The sequence below is a fragment of the Ascaphus truei genome, chromosome 2 (genome assembly GCF_040206685.1).
Source record: "Ascaphus truei isolate aAscTru1 chromosome 2, aAscTru1.hap1, whole genome shotgun sequence".
NCBI lineage: Eukaryota > Metazoa > Chordata > Amphibia > Anura > Ascaphidae > Ascaphus > Ascaphus truei.
In genome coordinates this window covers 440,160,747-440,186,358 of record NC_134484.1, presented here as the reverse complement: position 1 = coordinate 440,186,358, position 25,612 = coordinate 440,160,747, and the positions used below count along the sequence as shown (strand labels likewise).

Here is a 25,612-nt window from a genome sequence, read left to right as displayed (position 1 = left end):
TTGTGCCACAATATATTGAAACTTGAGTGAATGAATACCCTCTATGTCTACTAGGTTACTCAACTTTATGTACCATCTGCTAGACATGTATGGAGGGTCAGACGAATGGGAAGAATAGGACCTTTGCAGTCTACCTTAGATGGTAAGTAGAGTACATTGACATATCTCGTGAATTTATGTGGTCAGTTAAAATGTTTTCATGCATCTGTTGTTTGGAAGAGGGATCTGCACAACCAGGACGAGCTAAGCATGTTCTTACTAATGTGTATCTAATTTGTTTGTGTGTGTGTGTGTGTGTGTGTTATGCACGATTAATTAACATAATTGCCAACGGAACAAGAACAGTTTGATACTTAACATAGGTTGACTGTTGATTTAAAAGTATGATTGGTAAAAACTGTGCCTTGGTCGGTGTTAATTAATATTAACACACAGCATTTATTAAATTAAATAAGATGTGGTTTTTTTTTCAGCTAAGAGTTTGTCCCTGAGAGATAATGACAAACCAATGAGATAATACTAGGAGTTGAATCTGGTTTAGAGCCATTGGCGTTACTGGTAGATACTAGACACACATTCCGCTTAGCATTCTATTCTCAAGTTCTGTTGAACTGATTTCTGGGGTAACATTGTTCTGTATTTAATCGGAAAGTGTTTCATTCCTTCTGCAGTGTATTACAAATGACATTTTATCAAATTTTGGAGAATATTAAATATTAATACTTGCTGCTAACTATTTCAAATGCACCAATTGTCGTAAAAGATTAAATGGTCCACATTATAGAGCGAGAACAAGCAAATAACCGTGCATGATTATCTTAGTGCTACTTGACTCCATATTGATGGATAAAGCCAATTAGAAGGAAAGCACTGCTAAAGCACATCTGGCTATATTTGCGTGTGAGTTTTCATTCTCCTAAATGGCATACCTTCGGCTTCTAAATGCTGTGTGTATTGACTTCCTCTTCCTATATTTCTCTCTAGAAATTGAAAACTTGATGGAGAAATGTAGATAAACGTGACTAATTGACCAGAATAATTGAGCTTCAGTACTTGCATAGTGGTTTACCTTTGCTGTACATGCAGTTTCTATTTAAACTGCTTTTAACCCTTATATTAAGACTGCGTTTATTGACTTAACAATGGAAAATATCTACAAGGTAGGCGGTTTGTCGATAAATATAACCATAATTGAAGAAAGGCAAGACGCATAAGTGTATTTATTTTTTCTTGCATCATGCTCTAAAGAGCACACAGCTTTGTTATATGTCTCTTTTACTCTGGATATCAAGCAGTTCGCATGTAAATCTTACTATTTGCACTTGGGAACTGAGAGCCTGTACACGGGGGCAGTGTAGATGCATCTCTCTGTGGATTAGCATTCATGAAACAGTAATCACAAATTCAGAAATCATTAGGATATTATCTTGTCTTTCAGGAGGAGGTTTTTTTTTTTTAGTAGTCACACAGCCAATGTTTCCTTAAAGGGACAGTTCCCTTTATTTTTAACGGATAGGATGTAGGGTGTCTCCAGAGCTAAACCACGTTAATTTCTGCTGCGCAGACCCTCTGGTTCCTGAGATGCATACCAGGGAAGGTGCCACCAGTACTGTCCACTCCAGGGGAAACAAAATGGAGATTTAAATTATGCTGGCCAACAAGAAGCTTCAATGTCATCTGTCCTGGCTTTATATTGACCTGCGCAATGTTGGGGATTTAACCATTCAGGTTCCCTGTTGCATAGCTAACACAAAAGGAGGTCTCGTACACCAGGGGTCCCGTGACGTAGTAGTAGCTACGGCCTATGCTATTTGTTTGTTTTCTAGGTGAGATCATGTTCTGTGCTTATATCGAGCGCTGAATGCGATCTGGCCGGCTGAGGACCCAAGGAGGACGACATGTGACTGCTCCTGAGGACATGACCGCTAAGAGTCCGCGTGGCTGTGGCTGTGGCTGTGGCGGTGGCACTTTGGTGCCACTGTGTCTACGGCACTCAAAGTTAAATGTCCATGAAGTAACTGCGGTTCCTTATCCAGTATGCATCTCTGGAAGCATGGGGTCCCCGGAGCTGAAATAAATGTGGATCGGATCCAGATACAACTCCTTTCTAAGTAATGTATATAAAAGGGGAGGGCCACAGGGGAACTGCCCCTTCAATGATTTTCGATATGTTTAATCACTTTGAAAACTTTCAGCCTAACCTGTGTAACCCTCCTTGCCCGGCTCTTAAGTAGTTTATGTCAGTTCACTATATACATGGCTTTGCTCAGTCTCACATACCTTGTCCGGGTGCTGGGTCCACATGGGCTGGATGTAGATATGATGATGGAATAATGATGGGCGCCAGGAACTTTCATAGTAGAAACTTTATAGGAGCTTTATTGACGGCTGTCCACAATACTCCTCACACATTGACATTATCCACAATACACAAACTTCTTGTATCTTCACAGTGTTTGTACTATTTATGTATTCCCTAATTAGCACCCACTCTTAATGCTGTACTTAAGGTACTTAATCTTGTTGCTGTGGCCATCTTCTGCATCACGTCCGTAACTCTGTATATCTATTGGGCCGTTTCTTCGGTTACCCTTTCTATCCTGAACTTCAGGATCACTATCCCGGTGCAAGGTATTTTGTGCCTCTCTTAAGAACTCTGTTTTGGAGACAAGTGGACTTCTCAGCAGTGCCGCTCCTGTTAGGTCCCAGGGCTACTACTTGTATAACGACATGGTCTTCCTCTATAGGAACCTGTAAGCTTCTGTACTTCCATAGGTATGGATGCAAACTGGACGGGACACTTTCCCAGACTATAAAATAACAAACCGTGATAGGGCAATAGTATCACTATACTTTTACTATACACTTAAATATAAACAGGAGCATATTTACATTAACAGTGAGGCTCCTCCAACAGTCACTCCCAGAAACCTAAGTTCTAGAACCTCCAGGGCAGTCTTATATGCCCCCATGGTGAGATCACTGGTCATCATGCATACAGAGCATGAGTCATGGGAGAGGGACGTTACCCTGCGTGAGCCCACACAGTTGGCCCCTTAAGGCCATTAACCCCTTAACTGACATGGTAGTCCCTAGGGGGGCTACACCAGCAAAACGTGTTTAGCGTGTAAAATGCTGGGATTGTTTCATTAGGGCTTATAACTGAGGAAAAAGCATAGCACAAGTTGCAAAGTTGTACTAATCATTTCTCCGATATGAGGCTGTTTTAGAAAATGACTACTTTTTCCAATTTCCTGCAAAGAAAAATGTACGAGGTTTCACAAAAACATTATCAGCATGTGTCAATGCATATTTTTTTTTTTTTTTTTTTAAACAATGGTTATAGTTTTGATTAGGTTAGTACAAGTGAACCTTTAAATATGTGCTTCTACCGTTTGTTTTGTTCCTGCTAATGAGTGTAATGGAACTGTTAACTTGCCCAACCTACAAATGCTCCATTTCTTGTTAGTGAGAAATATTAACTGTGCACAACACTAGATAAATGATTGCTCACATATTTTAATGTGATATACTCGTTTTCTTTTTTTTGTGGGGTTAATTAGATGTCATGTTAAAAATATATCCAATAATGTTGGCAAGCTCCCACTGGTATTCTGTGGTCCAAAACAAATTACAACAGCAAATCTTCCGCAGCTGTTCAAATTTAGCAAACCCATTTATTACACAGTGTAGTACTCTGACGAGCACAATTTCTTTTCTTTTTTTTCTTTTCTTATTTCTGATCGCTTGGTTTTTACCTCCTATATGATGATAAGAGATCAGCAATATTCAATAGTTGTTTAATAAACGGCATAGCAGCCTACAAATAAACCATAATTGTGGTTCAGTCTTGGTACTCATGGCCCCAAAAGGGCTCTGAACTAGGTGATTCCAAGTCATAATTCACCTATGAATGGGCCATTGGGTGCCTGACGCCTTGGTAAACATAGCCCATTATCTGTGATTTTCTCCTTACAACCTATGTAATGGGAGCTGCAATTTGTTCTAATGTTCAGTCGGTTAATGTTTACTTTTAACAAGCCTTTCTTTACTCTTAAAAAAAAAAAAAAACTTTTCCTTTCTACAGGTTTTAAGTATTTGAATGAAAACTGTGCCAAATAATTTTAATATAGTTCTGAATTCCTATCTAAACCATAGTTAAGACAAGCTCATAGTCGGTGGTTTTTGTTCATAAATGATAAGACAAGGTAAATTCACATTACAGAACCTGCTTGTTGGGCCAATAAAAAAGTGCTAATACTGAAACTAAGACATGTCATATGACGCACGAATGTGTAAATCCATTTTCCACCTCTCTTACTGCCCTGTTGCCAGTTTGGGATTTGAGAGATGGTAATGTGGAGGAATAGGAGCAGTTAAAGCAGTAATCTTCCCCTTACTAGTCCCTCTGTTTCTTTTTATAGCAGGCGTGGGCAACTCCAGTCCTCAAGGGCCACCAACAGGTAAGGTATTTGGGTTTTCCCTGCTTCAGCACAGGTGAAGCTGGGATATACTGAAAACCTGACCTGGTGGTGGCCCTTGATGACTGGAGTTGTCCATCCCTGCTTTATAGGATTTAATTTGGGAGTCGTCCTGAGACGCACCTTTTTCAGCTATAGGGGCAGCCCCCGCCTCCCGAAATACTTACCGGTGAAGTTACCAGTAATATTTTTTACTTCAAGGGGATTTCAATGGCAATCCGATAGAAAACCACCACATATAACATTGCAGCTTCCTGTTGACATCAGATTTAGCGCCCATTTTGTTTCCCCTGGAGAGAGAATTAAACCCGGCAACTTGACCAGTATATGTATTTCTGGAATCGGGAGATTATAATGGGATTGTCACAGGAGTGAAGGACCATTCACCGGGATCAAGGCACCAGACAGGACAAAGGGGTTCAATAAAGGGTATTTATTTTGGCCGGAGCTCTTGGGCACAACACAGTCGCAGAAAAGAGTGTACACTCACCAATAGAGTAGTTACGGGGGGAATCCTAACTAGCTAGGTGCTGGGGCGCCACTTCACAAGGCTTAGGCTAGGTCTCCGCTTCGGCCAGCGGCGCGCGCCTCTCACCAGCCCCTTACGTCCTCCTCCCTAGCAGTCCCTGGTGACCCCTCGATTCCTGGCTCACTGCGCACTGTGACACGTCAGCCAGCAGGGGATACAACTGGATGCGCCAGGGAGCCAATCAGAGACTGGATCCGATGCAGTTTTTTTTTGTTTGTTTTTTTTTTGTTTGTTTTTTTTAAACCACCACCCCCAGACAAACGAGCTTTGTTACACGAAACACACCAAGAGACTGGATCCCATCATATATATCTCAAACACTGCAGGACACATAGATGAGTTATACATCTTTATTCTTCCTTATAAAATTAAAGATTGACAATATACAATTCATTTGCATGGACTTTATTTACTCTTTTTTAATAAAAGCCTAAACTACCAGGCCATTAGAACTGTATTTACAAAACAAATACAAAGAAGAGTCAAGATTAATACTTTAATGTGCTTTTAAAATGCAGTTATGGTTCACAGTGCTTCAGCATCACAGCCAATTTTTTAATGCTGCAGTATTACAGCTGATGTATTTTTAGACAACTGATTGGTAATTAAACCTATGCCTGAGTCACATGTATCTTCAATTATTGACTTCTTTAAACCTGAGCTTTGTAAGCAGGAATTGTTGTGCCAAATAAGTTAGGTGTTATCTAGTGGAAACGCAAACTGTGCAATATACAGTATAGTTGATATAATATTTTTAACAAGATTCAGTAAAGGGCACTGTCACAGACTGCAAAGCTGTGAGCTGCTGAGCTGTGCTTGTGGTTCCGTCATTGCCGCCCCCCACCCCTACCACGTCATGGCCACGGCCACTCGCCCAGGTTTAGCCACGCCCCCCACGCCTCAGAACGCAGATTGTGGTTTATCGCTATGCACGTGCCGCCAGCCGCATGCAGCGGGACCGTAGCCTTAGGCCTCGGCCAAGCTTCCCGCTGGCGTGCTGAGGCGCGCTGAGGCTCAGGGAAAGCAGGTGCTTTCCCTGGCCTTGCGGGTGCTTTCCCTGCGCGCCGTCAGGGGGCGGGCCGGGGGCAGGGCAGTGACGTCACGGAGCTGGTTCGCCCTCATTGGGTGAACCGCTCACGTGACCGGCTCTGTGCTCCGGCAAGCGGGGAAATTTTACATTTCCCTAAGACCTACGCTTCCGCGCGCTTGCGGAAGCGTAGGCGAGCCCCTACTAAAGCCGCTCTAATTGCGGCTGTAGGGGCTCAGTGCTGAGCGGAAGCGCGCCTCCGCCAGCAAGCAACAACCATGGACGAGGCCTTACACAGAGCAGCTTCCACGTTCTGTAGGGTTCCAGTCCCTCAAGACCTCGGGGATACTATTCGGAGAATAGCACTTTCAAATCTCCCGCTCAGATCAGCACTCAGCCTCGTTCTGAGATGTCTCCAGTAAAGCCTCGGAGCACACCGCTTAGTTAGCTTACACACTAACTCCAGGAATAACTGAAGCTCAGCTTGGCTACCCTTTGCATAGTCTACCCATCTCCATAGAAAAGAATGGGAAACGGGGCAGCGACCACTCAGTGTAAATCCTGCGTGCTAGCCAATCACAGAGCGAGGGATCGCCTGTGATGGAACAATCCGGGACAGGGGTGGTGACGATGTGGTTAGGACAGCCCACAGGGCTTGGCTTAAGGAGGGTGGGGATTTTGAACCAGCGAATGGGAACAGTGCGTACTGGGCTCATACTTGGCAACGATTCCCATAGCCAGCCAGATATCCCCCGCAGAGATGGGCACATCGGTGTCTGGGAAGGACAAAGGCTCCACTCTTTGGGCCAACGCCTCCCAGACCTGAGTGCCGCCCATCCCCACTCTCACAATGCCCCCAGCACCTCCCCTCCTCGATTAACAAAGCCCAGCTTCCTTGGTGAGCAGATTGGGTAAGTATATATTACCAGCCTCGCATGTCAAGGAACCACAAATAGATGCATCACAATATTACCCAGAATACGTTTTTACAAATAGATCCTAACATACAGCTTTGGCCCAGATGAGCCACAATAGGGTGGATACTTCCGCTAAGACAGGGGTATCCATCCAGACGGATAGGGGCAATAGCTGGGCTTAACCTTTTATTATGACAGCCGCATTGCCCCTACCATCCCAGGGATGTGTCAACTTTTGCCTCTCTGTCTGTTGCTTTCTTTGACTTTCCTGCATAAAGAAATTGTTCTAGGGCATGGATAGAATAAACCTCCCTGGCTTCCGGGGAAATCCATTTTTTTTTTGTTTAATGTGCATCTGAACACAGATTTGAGGACTGGAATTGAGCACCCCTTTTATACAGGAGATTAATATGTAGGCTGCTTATGACACTGCTTTTTATATTACAACCTTCTACTGTACTGTTTTATTTGGTAAAAGAAACACATTCATTTGTATCTGCTGGTAAGTGCGAGTCATTAGGAGATATCCTTCATTTGGATACAGTATCCGTTTCCCTTAAAACAAAATAATTTAAAAAAATTGTGTTTCGTTAAAGCGGCAGGTCTACATAAGCCGTGAATACATAATGGAGACATTTAAAAGCTAAAGAAAATGATTTAGAAATAAATATTCCTGTCTCAGTGGTTTAAAAATTGTCAGTCACCTACATTTAACCTATAAAACATGACCTTGCTATCAGTTCAATTTGATCCCAGGAGCGACTGCCGTTTAAGTTACAACCACCCATTTTTTTGGGGGGGGGGGAGGGGGCGAGCGCGCTCCCTACAATTGAAACAAATTTTAAGGTTGGTTGAAAGTCACCATTTTAAAATAATCTGGAATCCTCCCACATCCTTGTTTTGGGGATGCTCTTCAGTGCCTAAGCACACGTGAGAAATAAAAAGGGAGTCTTGCAACAACGTTGCCATTGAGCTAATGAATAAAGTGAACATCACTTTTAAATGGACTATAGTAATTCACTGGTCAATTGGATATTTTTCCTTACCCCCGCACGCTGCGAGTGGGGCAGGTAGTGTATTGCTTTGCAATGCTTTCCCCCTATTTAAAAAGAAGACAGGAATTATGGCAACTGAACCAGGGGTCTCCAAGTGGTAAGTCGTGTCAGCTCTCAATGATCTTCTGGGAGCCTCCCTGATCTGCAGTCTGTGTCACTGATTGTTAGTATCAGAGGTGTCATAGACTTCAATGGAGTCATACTGATCAAAAGTAGCATTTTTCCATTAAAATTACATTTTTGGGCCCATCGCCCTGAAATCTCAATGATTTGTTCATTGGGGGTGACATTTCTGTGGTTAGTCCAGTACGGTGCTGCTCCACGATACCCACCACTTCAGGCAAGCGCAGAATATATGGAAGACTGTACATATTACCTGCGCTCCTCCTTTATATGAAGTATGCTGCTGGTAGAAGGATTGGCCTTGCATACACGGAATATGTTTTTTTGTTTTTTTTTAAGAGCAAAATATATCATGCTTTTTGTTGCTTGCTTGATCCAGTAGTTAAAGGACGACAAAGTTGTAATTATAATAATTAACTAATAACCGTGCTTTTCTCTTCCCAGTGGGTATGGAGCCAGCTCCCCTGTCCGTTTCTGAAGAGAGGCAGTTGGCAATATTGACTGAACTTCCCTTTGTTGTACCTTTTGAAGAAAGAGTAAAGGTAATTGATATTTAAAGCTTAAAGTACTGTGGTGGTGTTTTTTTTTCCCCCTACGTCTGATATTAATAATTAGTAAAATAGTGCAAAGGCTAAAAATATTCTGCCCTGGTCTGTTTTATGATTCTGAAACACACTTTGCGAGAAATAAAAGAATCTAAAATGTGTCTTTTTCTTACCCTAACTATGCAAACATTTAGTAAGTCAGGGATTCTCAACTGCAGTCCTCAAGACCCCCCAACGGGTCAGGTGTTCACAATATCCCTGCTTCAGCACAGGAGGCTCAATCAGTGGCTCCGTTTTCAACCTGTTCCGAAGCAGAGATATCCTGGAAACCTGACCTGTTGGGGGGGGGGTCTTGCGGACTGGAGTTGAAAACCCCCCGTAGTAAGTAAGCTGACCGTGCCTTAGCCTCATTGTAAATGCAATAAAGCTCCAGACTGCTTTTGTTCCATGCAGTCCATTGTTCGACTGTTTTAACTTTATTTTTTATTATGCTTTTATACATTTTCAAATCTGCCTTGCATTGACCCTAGCATGTAGTTAAAGCAGAGATCCCGGAAAATGTTTACTTTTTTCTTCTTATAGAAATGGAGGCACGCCACTGGTCTTCCAAAGGTTATACATTTATTGCACAAGGATCAACCTTTGTCAAGGTGCGCACGTGGACCGAAACATAGCATCCTTGTGCAATAAATGTATAACCTTTGGAAGACGAGTGCCTCTATTTGTATTCCTAGGACACCGGTGGTTCCGCGTCCAGCGGGACTGTTTGTTGCTGCGCACCCGTGGCATTTTGTAACCTGGTACCGCGAGTGCACCTTTTCCTGGGCTGCTACTTCATTATTTTTACATAATTGAAATCAGGGAGGCCCTCAGAGCTGAATTGCGCCACTTTCAGCTGATCGTCGAGATTTTTACCATAATAGTTGCCAGTACCCCTCATGTTGAATTCAATATGTCTGCAATATGCCGCGGCCCACCTATCCAGGATATTTAAATATCCATATTATTTCCCCAGCTTGAGCCCCTGCACTGCCAATTAACGTGGTAATTATCTCGGTAACCAGGGTGGTCCCTGATGCTGAAAATAGGATTGTTCAGCTTTTCCCCCGCACCCTTCACCCCCCCCCCCCTACCCCTGGGCAGGATTGCTACTTTAACTTAAAGAAGAATCAATAGAAAATGTACGGCTTGACATGCTACTCATCAAGAGTGTTTGTTTATTTCTAGATCTTCCAAAGATTGATCTATGCAGACAAACAGGAAGTCCAAGGGGATGGGCCATTTCTAGATGGCATCAATGTCGCCATTAGAAGAAATTACATATATGAAGATGCCTACGACAAACTGTCTCCTGAAAATGGTCAGTACCAAACCTCGGAAAATACTTATTGGACCGTGACGCATAAATACACTTTCTCTGACACACTGATAAAATGAGCACTGGTAATGAACACAGCATGTAATGTAGCATTTCATCAGAAGGTAGCACTCACACGGCCTTAGTTCCCTTTTCATTGTTTTGTGCTGATTTTAAAGGGTTATAATAGTCATAAATGTGTGGAGATCTAAACCATGATGAGTCCTTGCCTCCCGTAACCCCATATTCAATACGACAGAGAACACAGACTGCACAGTTAACAATATAGTGACTTCCGTCAAGTAGAAGAAAACTGTCCCTCCATTTGTCAGCATATTGCTTTGAGTACTATTGCCATGCACCACATTTTCTTTACTGTTTGAGTGCAAGAAAAGGATACATTCTGTCACATCTATGTAATTGTTTCATACTTTTTCTTAAATCTACATGAACCCAAGTTAATATAAACATTTACGCTTTTTTTTTTTTAGTATTTTTTCTTTCTTTTGCGTGCATCTTTCTAGAGTATACTGTATGTTTCATTGTTTATGGTTGTTTTAGACTAGACCAAATGCATCTTTTTTCGCCATCCGTGTTCAGGAGTATACAACCAACCAAAATCTTTGTACATGAAAATATATCATTAACTATGATTTTGTGTACGTTGGAAAAGTACAATTTTATAGTAACCTTATAGTCTACAATAAAATGGCCAGTGTATATGAACCTTATCTTAAACCTACATTAGCTAATCTATAGTATAGGATTGTTATTCTCTTGGTATGATGGTGCTTTACCAAACAACTCTGCATTTCCACTTTCCTTCCAGAGCCTGATCTCAAAAAGCGAATCCGTGTTCATTTACTTAACGCACATGGCCTGGATGAAGCTGGGATTGATGGTGGTGGAATATTTAGGGAATTTTTAAATGAGCTATTGAAATCTGGATTTAATCCCAACCAGGGATTTTTTAAAACTACTAATGAAGGTCTGCTCTACCCCAACCCTGCGGCACAGACGCTTGTCGGAGATTCGTTTGCAAGGCACTACTACTTCTTAGGGAGAATGTTGGGGAAGGTAAGACATATCCTTGCTTTTACAGTACGTTCAATATTTGCTAATATGCAAGTTAATGATTTCCATGCCTTCCTGTCTAGCTTGCTCTTTGTTGCCAAAAGTCCATTTGTCACGTACGGCAAACCTGTGAGGACGTGACCTACATACTGGACAAGGGTTAATACACAGCTCTCTAGCTGGGTCCACTTTCCACTGTGAAATAATTATGGACAGGCGGGTTATACAGAAGAGGGTCTGGGGTTACTGGTCGTCCATTTTGTCTGTTCTCCATTTTGTCTGTTTTGATTTATGTGTACGTGTGATAAATGTTTGTGGGTAAAGATGAGTTTTCGACGACAATGGCTGTACTCCCAGAATTATAGTGATACAATGTACAGTATCAGTACCCCTATGTCTATATGAAAGAATGTATGAATGGGCAAGGTTTGTTCTGAGACTATTTCAGAATATTAGGTACTTTCTAGAAAAATTAAAACTTAACTTTGGCAAAAACAAATATATGGGAGGGAGGTATTTTATGCTAACCCAGCTCAAATAGAGTATATGCAGTGTGTTTAGATTGTAATAGGGTGGTGCCGCCTCATTTTCTGTAACTAAGGCTATAAATATTTGGGGTGGTATAACCCCGCCCCAGATCACGCTGAAGCAGCTTGCTAACGTGTCATCTCCTTGTGCACTCGCAATAAAGATTTCTTGATACTCACCGAACCTGTCTGCAGTTTCTTGGTGCCCCTGGGGTACCATTGAGAAGGCTGCGGTGACACCACCTTCGCAAAGGTCCCTCAAATGAACAATATCTCCCCTCAATCCGTCACCATATACCATCTGTCACGAACAGCACTCTGGTGAGCATGTGACTTAGATATGCTACTTTATCCAACTCACCTTTTGCCTCCGCAAGGTACTTTCAATTAGTTAATATTAACACCTTCGTCTATTACAATCGTGTCTATTCGCTGCCACTACCCAAGAAATATCGAATATTAAAGCCAGTATAAGCAGCCTCACACTGATGAGACCCAAAAGGTTGAAACAGCTGTCTGTGGGTAGGTTTACTATCTATGCTGAGAAGCTGGTAATGTGGCGGGCATAAGCTTATAGGAGTCGGTGTCAAAATGAATTTGAAGCAAAAGGTGACACTGTGTGCTTATTTGCATGTCATTTCCCAGAATCCCTTGCTGCATTACGGTGCTTCACCGTATGCTAGGAGATAAGGGTGAAAAGCAGGGTTGCAGACCTATCTAAGACATGTGAATGTGCGCACAAGTGATATTTTAATTTACCAAAAGTCAAAATATTAAGACTGGAGAAATGGGTCAGAGCTGTTTACAGGACTGTAAAGGAGCTTCCTTTGTTTTTGCAGGCCGAGGTTTAAGATTTGAACACCCTCCCTCTAAAAATGAACATGGGGCCTTGAACAATAATTCTAGGTATCAGCATACACATTCAGTTTCCCTCAGCTCAGTATTACAAGTCCGCTATTCCCTAAATGGCCAAAACGATGGCTTCTAGTAGTTGTCACACTTGGTAATGCTTTTATTGCAGCATGTTCTTTTGTGTGACGGGGTTACTGATGTGATTGAGATGGTATCTCCGGGTCAAGTGTGGGGTGGGGGGGTCAAACAACACGTACTAATCATACTAAAATCAGTAATATGAAGTACAGTGGTTTGTGTATTTACCTTGAAATCAGAGGCATACAAAATTAGTTTTGCCCTCTATATCGGAAAATATGATCCAGTATAATGCAATCGGGATGTTGAGAAAAAATGGTCATCTATTTATTTATAGTTTATAGAGCATCCTTTCAAAACGTTAAACGCGTACAATATAATCCCAGTGTGTGTGTTTTTTTTTGTATTGATATGTCCTGTTCACATTTCATCCTTCACACAATACCAGGAAGGGCAGATACCCACCTTTAAGATGTACAAATAAATAAATATGGGGTGATAAGACTGAAACAGAAATAAAACCATTATATTGTTCAGTAGAAAACACTATTTTGTTGTTATAAGTAAGAATAGCTGTGGCAGTATCATCCATTATTATTTGCATTACTTGGACGAGAGTAAGTTTTGATTATGCAACTGAGGGATATGTATATTATTATTATTATTATCGTTTATTTGTGAAGCACCAACATATTCCGCAGCGCGGTACAATGGGGCACAGAGTTATGTGTATTACAAACACAGTTACATACAAAGGAGGATGGCATGCACAAACTGATACAAAGAGGTAGTGAGGGCCTTACAAGCTAGAGGGAATGAGGGACAATGTTGAAACAAGATGGTAAGGTGGCTGCTCATTGTAGGATAAGTTGTGGCTCAGGTTAGAATATAACCCAGGCTGGCAGCTAAAGCCATTAGAGTATGTGTGTGTGGGGGGGGGGGGGTGTGGATATTTGTCCAGACACATAGCTGGCTCCAATGGAGTTGGAGGAGGAGGGTAGTAGGATGTTAGAGGTATGGCTAGTAGGCTTCCTTGAAAGGGTGAGTTTTCAGGGAGTTTTTAAACATCGCAAAGCTGGAGGAAGAGTCTGATAATGCGTGGTAGGTAATTCCAGAGAGAGGGGGCAGCACAGAAGAAGTCTTGCAGGTGGGAGTGAAAGGAGGTAATAGGTGGGAGAAAAGGCGGAGTATATCATGAGCAGAATTTAGGGGGCGTTTTGGTATGTATTTGTAGATGAGGGCTGAGATGTAAGTGGGGGTGGGGGGGGTGACAGTGTTGTTGAGACCTGCAAGTCATTACTAGTGTTTTAAATTTAAATCTAGAGGCTATGATAAGCCAGTCTAGAGATCTACGTAGTACAGCGGTGATTGAGGTAGAGGAGTCTAGCAGAAGCATTTTGGATGGATTGGAGTTGGGAAAGGTGGACACAGGGAATGGCAAAAAAGAGAAGGTTGCAGTAATCATGACAGGACATGAGTGAGTGGATTTGCATTTTAGTTGCATCATGAGTGAGAAAAGGGCGAAACTTGGCGATAATTGAGAGGTGGAGATGGCAGGACTTCGTGAGGGACTGAATGTAAGGAGTGAAGGAGAGATCAGAGTCAAAGATGTCCCCAAGACAGCGGGCTTGAGGAGATTGTGGTGTTATTGACAGTGAGGGAGAGTGTTGATGTAGTGGTGTCAGGGAAAGGGGGAAAGTATATGAATTCTGTTTTGGACATGTTAAGCCTCAGGTAGCGTTGAGACATCCAGGTCGAGATTGCAGAGAGAGAGTTGGAGAGACGGGACAGGAGAGCGGGAGAGGTCTGGGGAGTAGAGATAGATTTGAGTGTCATCGGCATTAAGATGATACTGAAAGCCAAATGATTGTATTTGTACACTAAGAGAGAAGGTGTAGAGTGAGAAGAGCAGAGGGCCAAGGACAGGGCCCCAATAGAAAGATGGAGTGAACAGGAAGAGACACCAGAGAAAGAAACACCGAAAGAGCGGTTGGAAATGTGGGATGTGAGCCAGGAGACGGTTGCGTTAGGGAGACCAATGGAGTGGAGAATGTTTGTTTCGGATAAGGTGGCGATCAACAGTGTCGAAGACAGCAGAGAGAATTAGTAGGGAGAAATAACCCTTAGATTTAGCTGTGAGTAGGTCATTGGTCAGTTTTTGTTAAAAAAAAAAAAGTCAAGTTTTACGGTGGAGTGTAGAGGACAGAAACCAGATTGTAAAGAGTCAAACAGGGAGTTGGCAGAGAGAGAGTGAATCAGGCGGTTGTATACAAGTCGCTCAAGTAGCTTTGAGGCAAAGGGAAGAAGAGAGGTAGGGTGGTAGTTAGAGGGAGAGAATGAGTCAAGTGAGGGTTTTTTTGATAATGTGTGCGATGAGTGAATGTTTGAAAGAAGATGGGAATGTGTCAGAGGTGAGAGAGTGGTTAAAAAGGTGAGTTAGGGTGGGTCTTAGTGTGCCAGATAAGGTGCAGAGGAGATGTAAGGGAATATTATCAAGGGGGCAGATGTAGGGTGAGATGATGAGAGGAGCGTGGAGACCCCATCCTCGGTCACAAGGGAAAATGAGCAGAGAGAGGATTTAGGTGTGCGAAGGAAGATAGGTGTTGCATGTGAAGCATTACATGAAGATTTGTATCTGATCGACTTAATCTTACCTGTGAAGTAGATCTCGGCCCGTGAGGGTGGAGGGGGGTGTAAGTGTAGTTGCATGGAGAAGGGAGTTAAAGGTGGCAAATAGGCGCTGAGAGTTGGAGCACAAAGTTTGTATGAGTGAAGAGAAGTAGGTTTACTTGGCAAGGGAGAAGGCAGTGTTGTAGGAGGAGAACATACATTTATAGTGGAGGAAGTCTTCTCTTGAGCAGGATGTATAGATGTTTTGAATACTTATATATTTGCCATCAACTTCATCCTATTTTAAAAAGAATGCGTAACGCTGGGGACTCTTAGTACTCTAATTGAAATGCATTGCAAAATCTTTTGACATTGGGAAGAAATCTTTTGTAGCCATTGCTTGGTGAAATTGAAATTATGTTTTAGGATACAAATTCCCAATCTTTATATATAATCGTATTTAAACATTAAACCATGTCTGTAATAGAGGGTACCAACTGATTTTTTTTAGCATGTGCTGTTTTTCTTCTATTTAGCTTAATGAATATTTTTGTGACAAGTATTGTTGTCTTTTTACATTCAAGATTGCATTAGTGGGACTTTATATGAAGACCATGTAAGTGCACTGGTTCTGCCGTTCACCCTATCTCACAACTGTTTTAAAGAGGTTAATATACCTCTTATACTCTGATGCTTGTCAATTGTTATCAATTAGTGTTGGTAGATAAAGAATCCCTTAATGGCTTAACAGTCTATTTTCAGACAATAAAGAATATAGCCCTCAGTATAACTGCTATTAATACTTTACAGTGCATTTATTACGTTAGAACTCAGACACGTACTCCGTTAATACCATGAATATAAGCATAGATAAAAATGTCATGCTTTGTAATACAGTGAATAATCCTGATTTTATATAGAGCCTTACATTTAAAAGTGGCGTACACTCATAAATGGACTTCCTCAAGATCCCAATGTTCATTTCATTCTGCTAACTTTCATATTTCTTTTGTTTAAATGCTAGGATTCACCTGGCTGCTGAAACATATATCCTGGCCATTTTTTCCCTTTAAAATAAAAATGGTTTGTAAAAGGGTATTTAATTCCATGGTAAATGTGCAATACTTTACTAAATGTGCAATAAATACTAAATGGACTTCATGTTGTCATTTAATGTACATATCTTCAGAAGATTTTTACTAGCTGCAGTATAATTTAGTGTACAAGACATTTTTTTGTTGAAGGCAGAATTTCTTTGTTTTCATGACAAGACCTTGAAACAGCCTGGTATGCCCTTAGTTCTCATGACCACCATGTGATCAGTGTCTTGGCACACACCACACTTCTATTTGCCTCATTCTATCCCATAGTCTCTGTGCTGAAGAATGATATGCCGAGAATCCAGTCATATATAGCAGTGTAACCGCAACTGTAAACTTCCCAGATCATCCGTTTTCTTCTAAAACAGTTCTCAAACTTTTCCTTTTTAGGGACCACTACAATGTTAATAATCTGTATTGCACCCACATATGTACTTAGATCACCAATATATTAGTAAATACATATTCTATATTTCTTCAAATGAATAGATTAACCTTCATACCTGATCTGCTGACAGTGATGGAAAAAGCCATGGGTTGCAAGTAATAGCTGCCTGAAACAAATTTCAGGGCTATCTGGACCACCATTGGAGACCACCCCGGGACCACAGTTTGAAAACCATTATTCTAAAACATAGCCATTTATTTTGAATGTTTGACACAGTTAACATAGTAGATGAGGTTGAAAAAAGACATACGTCCATCAAGTTCAACCTATGCTAAATTTAATTTTCTATGGTTTACTAATGGGTCTAATCTGCAAATAAATTCACATTTTTCAACAATGTCTTGTAATGAGACTTCTTGAGACTTCTTGAGAACAGTGCGGCAACCGAAGACTTTCCCCTTCTAATGTTTTTGATCAGGAGAAAAAAAAAGAGAATGCCCATAACGCGTTTTGAGAACCTACAATAAAATATCATCAAAAGTCACGCCATTCATTTATATTTAAAAGTCTACTCTTGAAAAAGAAACCTATGATGTTTCGAAACCTTGGCACACCATAATTTCATCTATGAAGAACTCTTAAGTTGGTTCCCTTAAAAAGTATCAGAACTTGCAACAAATTAGCATTCTCGAGGACCAATATGGCTTCAAGATCTTTGAACTATAGGCATACCCCGGTTTAAGGACACTCACTTTAAGTACACTCGCGAGTAAGTACATCTCGCTCAATAGGCAAATGGCAGCTCACGCATGCGCCTGTCAGCACGTCCTGAACAGCAATACCGGCTCCCTACCTGTACCGAAGCTGTGCGCAAGCGGGGAGACTATAGAGCCTGTTACACATGCGTTATTTACATCAGTTATGCACGTACAGGATGATTGCAGTAAAGTACATGCATCGATAAGTGGGGAAAAGGTAGTGCTTCCATTTAAGTACATTTTCGCTTTACATACATGATCCGGTCCCATTGCGTACGTTAATGCGGGGTATGCCTGTACTTATGTTTTAAAGTATCTGTTAATAAATAGGCATGTGAGAATAATTGGGATGATTATGGAAGCTCACTGTTGCTAATATGATACTATGTGATGAGATCTTTCTATGGATGAATGCATTTAAACACAAGTTTAAATAGGGATTTATATACAGTATCCAAGTTAACAATACAGCTAGACAAATTATTTTTCTAATTCTAAATGGTTAGAGTACTTTTCATATGAATACCCAGCATACCATAGTAGCTTATTTACATGATACTGGGTGACCATACTTAAGGAGATTAATGTCTGAATTTGTAGTTCAAAAGTAAAAAAATAAATAAAAAATAATAATATTCACTAAAAATGACATTATTTTTTAAAGAGCACCCTTCTAAAATGTTAAACAGCATACAAAACAATCCCAGTGTGTTTTTAGTCTGATGCCCTGTTCCGATTTACATCCTTCAACCCAATACTAGGAAGTGGAGAGACCAAGTTTTAAGAGATACTGTACAAACAAAAAACACAGGGTGAAAAGATACAGAAATAAAAAGGAGCCCCTATATTGTACAGTAGAAATTGCTGCACCACCATACAGTATGTAAGAATAGCTGTGGCTGACCACAGTTTCAGAACCATTGTTTTAAAATATAGACCTTTATTCTGAATGTTATCAATGCATAGTTGTTTACTATGTTGATGGGAAGAGTAAAGAGCACGTGTCCCTAACGCGTTTCGAGAACCTAATACCTTCTCAAGGGAGAGAGTAGGGGGAGTCCTACTGTTCATTTATATATACAAGTCGACACTTGAAGAAATCTATAGTGTTTTGAAAGCTCTGTACACTATCATTTTATTAAGGAAGAACTCTAATTTTGGTCCACTTAAAGCTATCACAATTTACAACAAATTTATTAAAATTGTTATTAGATTTAAAAAAATCTAAACACTGGGACATTAAATACAAGATAGAAAAGGCTGGTTTTACTTTAGATGAGATCATAATTTTAATGTACCGCTGATGATAAATAGTTTAGCAAGATTTAATAGTGCAACGAATTGTGCTTGAATTGATTTGATTTTAGGATCTACATTTAATCCATAACTGGACTCCTGGGCATTATATATGAGTTAAAGTATCATTGTGCCAAATATATATGGGAAATAGATTCAAGTAGTAGAACCAAAGATAATTAAAATGAGTTCAGAAATATGAATTTCTTTTCAGCCAGATCTAGTCATGTTTGATATAGTGTAAAGCTAATGGTTATCATTTGGAGATGGGGATATATTAGGTAGAATAGTTTTGAGGGAATAGTAATTTACACATTAATTCTACTCGCAATTACAAACCTAACATCTACTGTATTTCTGTGATAGAGATTTTTAAAGTAGATCAAACTACTCTCATTGGAAAATTCTCCATAAAGAAATAAAGATCTTACTTCCTCTATTCCCAGTGCAACATATTCCAAATCAAAAATGTCACTCACTCTCCCTCACCCTCACATTCTCCCCCCCCCTCACACCCTCCCTCACACTATCCTCCCCTCCCTCCCTCACACTATCCTCCCCTCCCTCCCACTATCCTCCCTCACACTATCCTCCCTCCCTCACACTATCCTCCCTCCCTCACACCCCCCCTCACACCCCCCCTCCCTCACACTATCCTCCCCTCCCTCACACTCCCCCCCTCACACCCTCCCTCCCTCACACTATCCTCCCTCCCTCACACTATCCTCCCCTCCCTCCCTCCCTCACACCCTCCCTTCCTCACACTATCCTCCCCTCCCTCCCTCACACCCTCCCGCCCTCACACACTCCCCCCCCTCACACCCTCCCTCCCTCACACTATCCTCCCCTCCCTCCCTCACACCCTCCCTCCCTCACACCCTCCCTCACACTCTCCCCCCCTCACACCCTCCCCCTCACATTCTCCCCCCCCTTACCCTATCCCCCCTTACACCCTCCCCCCTCACACCCTCCCTCTCTTACTCTCCTCCCCCCCTCAGTCTCCTCCCCCCTTACTCTCCCCATCTCTCCTTACTCCCCCCTTACATTCTTTCCCCCTTACACACTCCCCCTCTCTCTTGCCCCCTTACAACATACTCCCCTCTCTCTTGCCCCAACACAGCACACCGCCCTCTCTCTTGCCCCCTTACGACACACACACAGCTTTGGGCAGCACGCCACTCTGCAGCTCCCTCCTGTCAGCCAGAAGTTGAACGCGAATTCCAACGCCGACAGGAGCAGGGAAAGAAAGAATCGCAGTGACCGGGCGGCTGCTGCTGCAGAGCTGCGTTACTGCCGGGTCAGTGCTGCGTGGGGTGCTGGAGAGAGGTCCCAGCTCTTTCCCCCCCTCGCCCCCCCCTCTGGCAGTCGTGGAACCCCGGTTGAAATGCCTGCTCTAAATAATGACATTACATTTGAATCACGAGATTCTGCTTCAATTCCTGGTGTCAGCTCCTTGGGCAAGTCACTTTATACCTCCCGGTGTCTCAGGCACCAAAAACATACTGTAGATTGTAAGCTCATCGCGTAGGGACTGTATATGTTAAAATCCTATGTGCTGCGTACCGTACACAGTACTGTAATTGTGAAGTGCTTTGAGTCCCATTGGGGGAAAAAGCGCTATATGAAATATTTATTATTCTTAAATCATCTGCTGTACCTTTTATAGATGTTGCAGATTTTGAAATGTATATATATATTTTTTTTTTATTTTTCATTATCGAACTAGGGACGAAAGATAGAATGATTCCAGCTCTACAAAAACCGACTATGGCTTTATCAGCTGTTGCTGGGGATAACTTCTGCTGCCTTCAGGAATTCAGGCAGTTTTTAACTAGAGCCAAGGCACCCTTCTCACATTCCCTTATACATTTGTCTGTGTGGAACCCCCAACTCATTTATGCTAAGTACGCCAACATTTAATGGCTGTGGTAGGGTATATGTTTGTTCAAAATATATTAACGGCTTCCTAGATTATACTGTATGTGCCTTTATAACATTGTAGTAGAACGTTTAATAACCTTTTCATTCTGAAATGTAAAACGATTGTGTGTAGAAACATAAAACGACAGCCGTTGCCACATGTTCTCTCTTGGGTAACCCCAGGGTTCCACAGAACACAGATTGAAGCCTACAGAACTAGACCATACTGCAATTTGGTTATCCTCCCTGTGCCGGAGGGAGCTGCTGTTAATACACCCAGTTAATAATACAAGTTGCAGGTCCTCCTAGCTCGGAATGGTTACAAATAAAATCATGGTATCTTATTTTCTTATAAAGAGCCCCATTATTTGGCTAGTTGTAATTATTACACTTTGCATTTCTTGGACTACACGATTCAAAGGTATCCTCTTCATGCATAGATTGAGAATCAACGGTTGTTTTTTTTCTAACTACATTTTAAGCCAATCATGAATGATGTCTTAGAGCAGGGGAGGCCAATTCCAGTCCTCAAGGGCCACCAACAGGTTTTCAGGATCTCTCTGCTTCAGCACTGGTGGCTCAGTCCCAGACTGAGCCACCTGTGCTGAAGCAGGGATATCCCTAATACCTGGCCTGTTGGTTGCCCTTGAGGACTGGAGTTGGCCACCCCTGTCTTAGATTGTTCATTTTGCTCTTTAATAATACAGTATTGCATTCACCATTTTGATCATGAGGATGGCATATCTGATCAGATTAACTCAACCAATTATATTTGTATTACAAATTGCTTAGTTTTATTCCAACATTGAAATGATACCTTTAGTAGCCTACTCAAAGACTAGTAGAGTGTGGTCTCTTAACACTAAGTAGTATATTGATTGATTGGGAATATTTATGGGGTCATAATGGATTTAAATTTTCTTTAATGCATATGTTAGTGATTGTTTACCGTGATAAAGTATGCGCAGGTCTCTGTAAGCAGGGCCTGCAGGAGAAGAATTATCTCATGTCAGTGGTCACTTCTCAGTTAAAAGTTCCATTAGCGGATGATTCCAGCTTTTGGTTTGTGTAGTGATTGCATTTTATTGCCTCTAAATCAGGCTCTTGGACAGGGAATAAATAAACAGTTAAAGTACAGAATGCGGTAATAACATACCAAGCTTTTGCAAAAGCCTTAGTCTTTTTAAGTTGGGTTTTTAAAAAATAAATAAATTTAAAGAATGAATTCTTCTTGGTAATTGAACCTTCTTTGAACTTTCTGCTTTGCTGTGACTTTTTGTGATTTAAAGTTAATATTTATTGGCAGTGAACTCAAGTATTGTTTTTTTTTTCTCTGAAAATGTAATTATATTTGTTTAAACCCTTTATTAATTTTTTTAGGGGATACACTAGCTCAATATAATGAGAAGCTGGGTAATGCACAGTTAATGATGCATTAACTTCCATGCACTTGAATAGAAGTTGGCACACTGCATGCATTCTGGGGCTTAATTACACGTATGTGGTAAAGGGATTACTTTCTCTAAAGAACGTCATGTTTCTGTCTTTTTACAGACTCTGTTACTGTAATGAGGCACGAATGCCTATGTCTAAAAAGGCAAGATACCACAACATACACTTGTAGCCCCCTTTCCCTATGCCTAAGGCTGCGTCCCCGCTAGCGCTGAGTGCACTGAGCGGGCGGCGCTTGTGGCGGTTACTTACATATATAGCTATATCTAAGTCCCTGATCACGCTGCTCATGCACAAGCACACACGCTCATCCGCGCTTGACGCTTAAGACACACGCTCATCCGCGCTCTGCGCTTAAGTAAACAAAAAACTATACTTTCCCGCGCGCTCAACTACCCCGTGTGCGCAAGCGTCCATGCAGGACTCTCCAAGCATGAGCGCGCTCAGCGCCAGCGGGGACTCAGTCTAAAGGAAATACGTGGGCGACTACGCGTGCTGCTGTACCTGTATGCTCACTAGAGGCCTCCGCCTCTGGGAGCCTGGGGTGAGCTCTACCTCTATGCGTGCAGTGACTCCACCTATGAGGGATCCCAGCGTTGGCGGGATAACCCCTCACAGGAACCAATACAACAGTAGTAAGCTATAACACCACACAATGTATATAACTGACCTTTACTGTACACAAAATATAAATATATATTTACACACTACTATGCAACAACAATATAATGCAGTGACACTGAACACTGAGTGGTTCCCCCAAAGTGCTGAGGGTGCCGTGGCACCAATAACCCCTGGTGTCCGTTCCAGCAATCCCACCCAAATGTGAGGTAGCGCTACACCCTGTGATAGGTTGGTGCACGCTGAGTTCCTGCCTGGGTACTCCAGTACCCAGGTGTAGCTTGCAGACGTGTGTGGAAGCAGGTCCCACGCAGCGGGGCCTCCAACAATCCCCTCACACGTTATCCAGGGAGTGGTCCGTGTCCCGAGCTCCAGCCGGAGTGTCTCACACAATGTCCTTGCAACCTGCAGGCTGGTACCAGGCCGCAGATCACCGCGTGGGCGTCTGCCCACCGGTACAGCAGTGCTCTCACTGATGTAAGGGGAAGGGTCCCTATCTGGGGCCTTCCCTACAATACTCAGCTGATGGTGGCTCAGGGCACAGCTGAGGGCCTATGGGGCAAGGTCTGGCCTAATCCAGGAAGCCACTGCTCCCTGGACACTACCTTCCAGCTTGATCATTCCATTCGCTGGATCACACCACGGGATCTCCCTTCCCCCTGCGGATTCTGGGACTCGTAGTCCCGCTGTGTCTATGCGGAGCCAATCTAAGATAGCCGCCTGGACACACTGCATATGCGTGCCCCCACCACTCCAAGATGACCGCCCCCTATCAACTCCCTGATCGCTCGGAACTCCACCGATCAGCCTAGCGCCCGGCAGCTACACCTCACCGGAGGTAAGGATGGGGACTCTGCTCCACACTATTTTCTGAATCACGTTTTTTGTGATTCCCATCATTTACATTTTCTGCTTTGCAAGTTTATGCTGTGCCTCTGTTCAATCATTTCACTGGGACATGGGCTTTATTTGTCATTTGTGTTTTCCTTTTAAAGAAGAAAGGGGAATCATATTGTTTTAGCTGTAAAAATAGACAGAACAAAAGTGAGGCAGAAGGGATACCTTTAATAGCCAGCTAATGGTTAAAGAGTGCAAGCAGTCGTTACCACTCGGGTTCCTTCAGGCAAAAGAGATAATAATTATTATGTTACAAATCAGCAAAATTAGAAGCTTCTCCTGCTTATTTACTAACGTTATTGCTAGATATAGTTAGCAACAGTCGCCTCTCAGTTCTGTTCTGCTTCTCATACATAAGCCTTTTAGTTGTGTTGGGTAGATCTCTAGGTGTTTCCAGGTATCGGGGTCAGTCTCTGGGATCTTTGGTCTATTTACCTTGTGCGCAGCTTAGCCCCGCACTGACAAGTTTAGGAAGCGCTTTATTCCAAAGGTAAACTTGAAGTTACACTTGACAGAACAGGTATGGACTAAGATAATCCTTTTATTTTCCCTCTTAAGGGTTTCCTGTGTTTGAAAGGTGGAAGTCTGCCAATGTAGGTCCGGCACCCAATCCACATAACCATTCTCAATGAATAGTTCATTTTTCAACTGTTCCCATTTCCTTTTATGCTATAATCAGCTTGAGTTTACATCGTGGTGAGATTGGCACTGATAACTATCAGTTAAAGCATGTTGTACACCTGCTACTTTACACAAAGTATTTTGAAAAGCATCCTCATGATCTCCTAATATTGACTTTAACCTCCTCCTTCATGTCTGACAAAAGAGAATTGCAGTAGCATTAAAGTAATAATAATTTGCCTCTTATTTTTTTTCACTACCAAAAAAAGTGACCCTAGAACAGTGGTTTCCAACTTTTTTTTGGTTAAGGCACCCTATAATTATATTGTGAAGTACTGCGGAACCCCAACCCTCTCTAATAGCGCGTCTGAGATGAGATGCATTGTAAGGAACCCCAACCCTCTCTAATAGCGCGTCTGAGATCAGATGCATTGTAAGGAACCCCAACCCTCTCGAATAGTGTGTCTGAGATCAGATGCATTGTAAGGAACCCCAACCCTCTCTAATAGTGTGTCTGAGATCAGATGCATTGTAACTGAGATCAGATGCATTGTAAGGAACCCCAACCCTCTCTAATAGTGTGTCTGAGATCAGATGCATTGTAAGGAACCCCAACCCTCTCTAATAGCGCGTCTGAGATCAGATGCATGGTAAATTCTTCTGTATTAGGTACAATTTTCAAATGACCAGAAAATAACAGGGAACAATTTAGGGATGCCCGGGGAACCCTGGTTGAAAAACATTGTACTTGTCGTGGGGTAAGAGGCAGAGTTTGTATGTTGTCGGTAGCGCACATACTGCATGCAAATGACATGTAGAAATAAATTGCAATCATGCTTTGGTGCTCCAAAAATGCATCAAAATAATATGTTAACGTTAACCTTGGCGTAAAAGATAAATGCAAGTAAATGCAAACTGTTCTTAATGCATTCATATGTATGAACATGGTGTGGACCGTACAAAGAGAGGGAAAACATGAGACAAATGTAAGAACATTAAAGCAGCAATACTGTATCCCCTCCTCCCTTTTTTTTCTTTCTTCTTATGTGTATATGTAAAGCATATGACAATGTATAATCCTACAGTCTTACCTAATCATTTGGTTCTCCTCTTATAAATGTAGAAAGTCCTGATTGTGTGCCTAATAAAATGGCCACCTTTCAGTTTCAATCAATCCTTCAGTCAGTGTAACTCAGCAGCTACAATGCAGTTACTGCTGGGAATATTGGCACCAAATTATCACAAACAGGAAAGTGTTACAAAGAACTTGCGCTGCTTGTGAGGTGGGATAAAACCTGCTGTAGAAATCAAAGGATGCTCAGTATATTAATGTGGTCTGTAACTGTTACACACGCCTATAACTTATTTTATCTTTAGCTCTGCA

At 42.0% G+C, this 25,612-nt stretch overlaps 1 protein-coding gene across 1 annotated transcript in view; it reads left to right on the top strand.

The window, feature by feature from the left end:
* UBE3C (ubiquitin protein ligase E3C) overlaps nt 1–25,612 on the top strand; it is a 123,600-nt gene that overhangs the window by 62,792 nt on the left and 35,196 nt on the right. The window contains exons 16-19 of the mRNA XM_075587850.1: nt 55–142; nt 8,577–8,674; nt 9,905–10,037; nt 10,864–11,111. Of these exons, the coding sequence (XP_075443965.1) occupies nt 55–142; nt 8,577–8,674; nt 9,905–10,037; nt 10,864–11,111 (567 nt within the window). The remainder of the gene's footprint in view (nt 1–54; nt 143–8,576; nt 8,675–9,904; nt 10,038–10,863; nt 11,112–25,612) is intronic.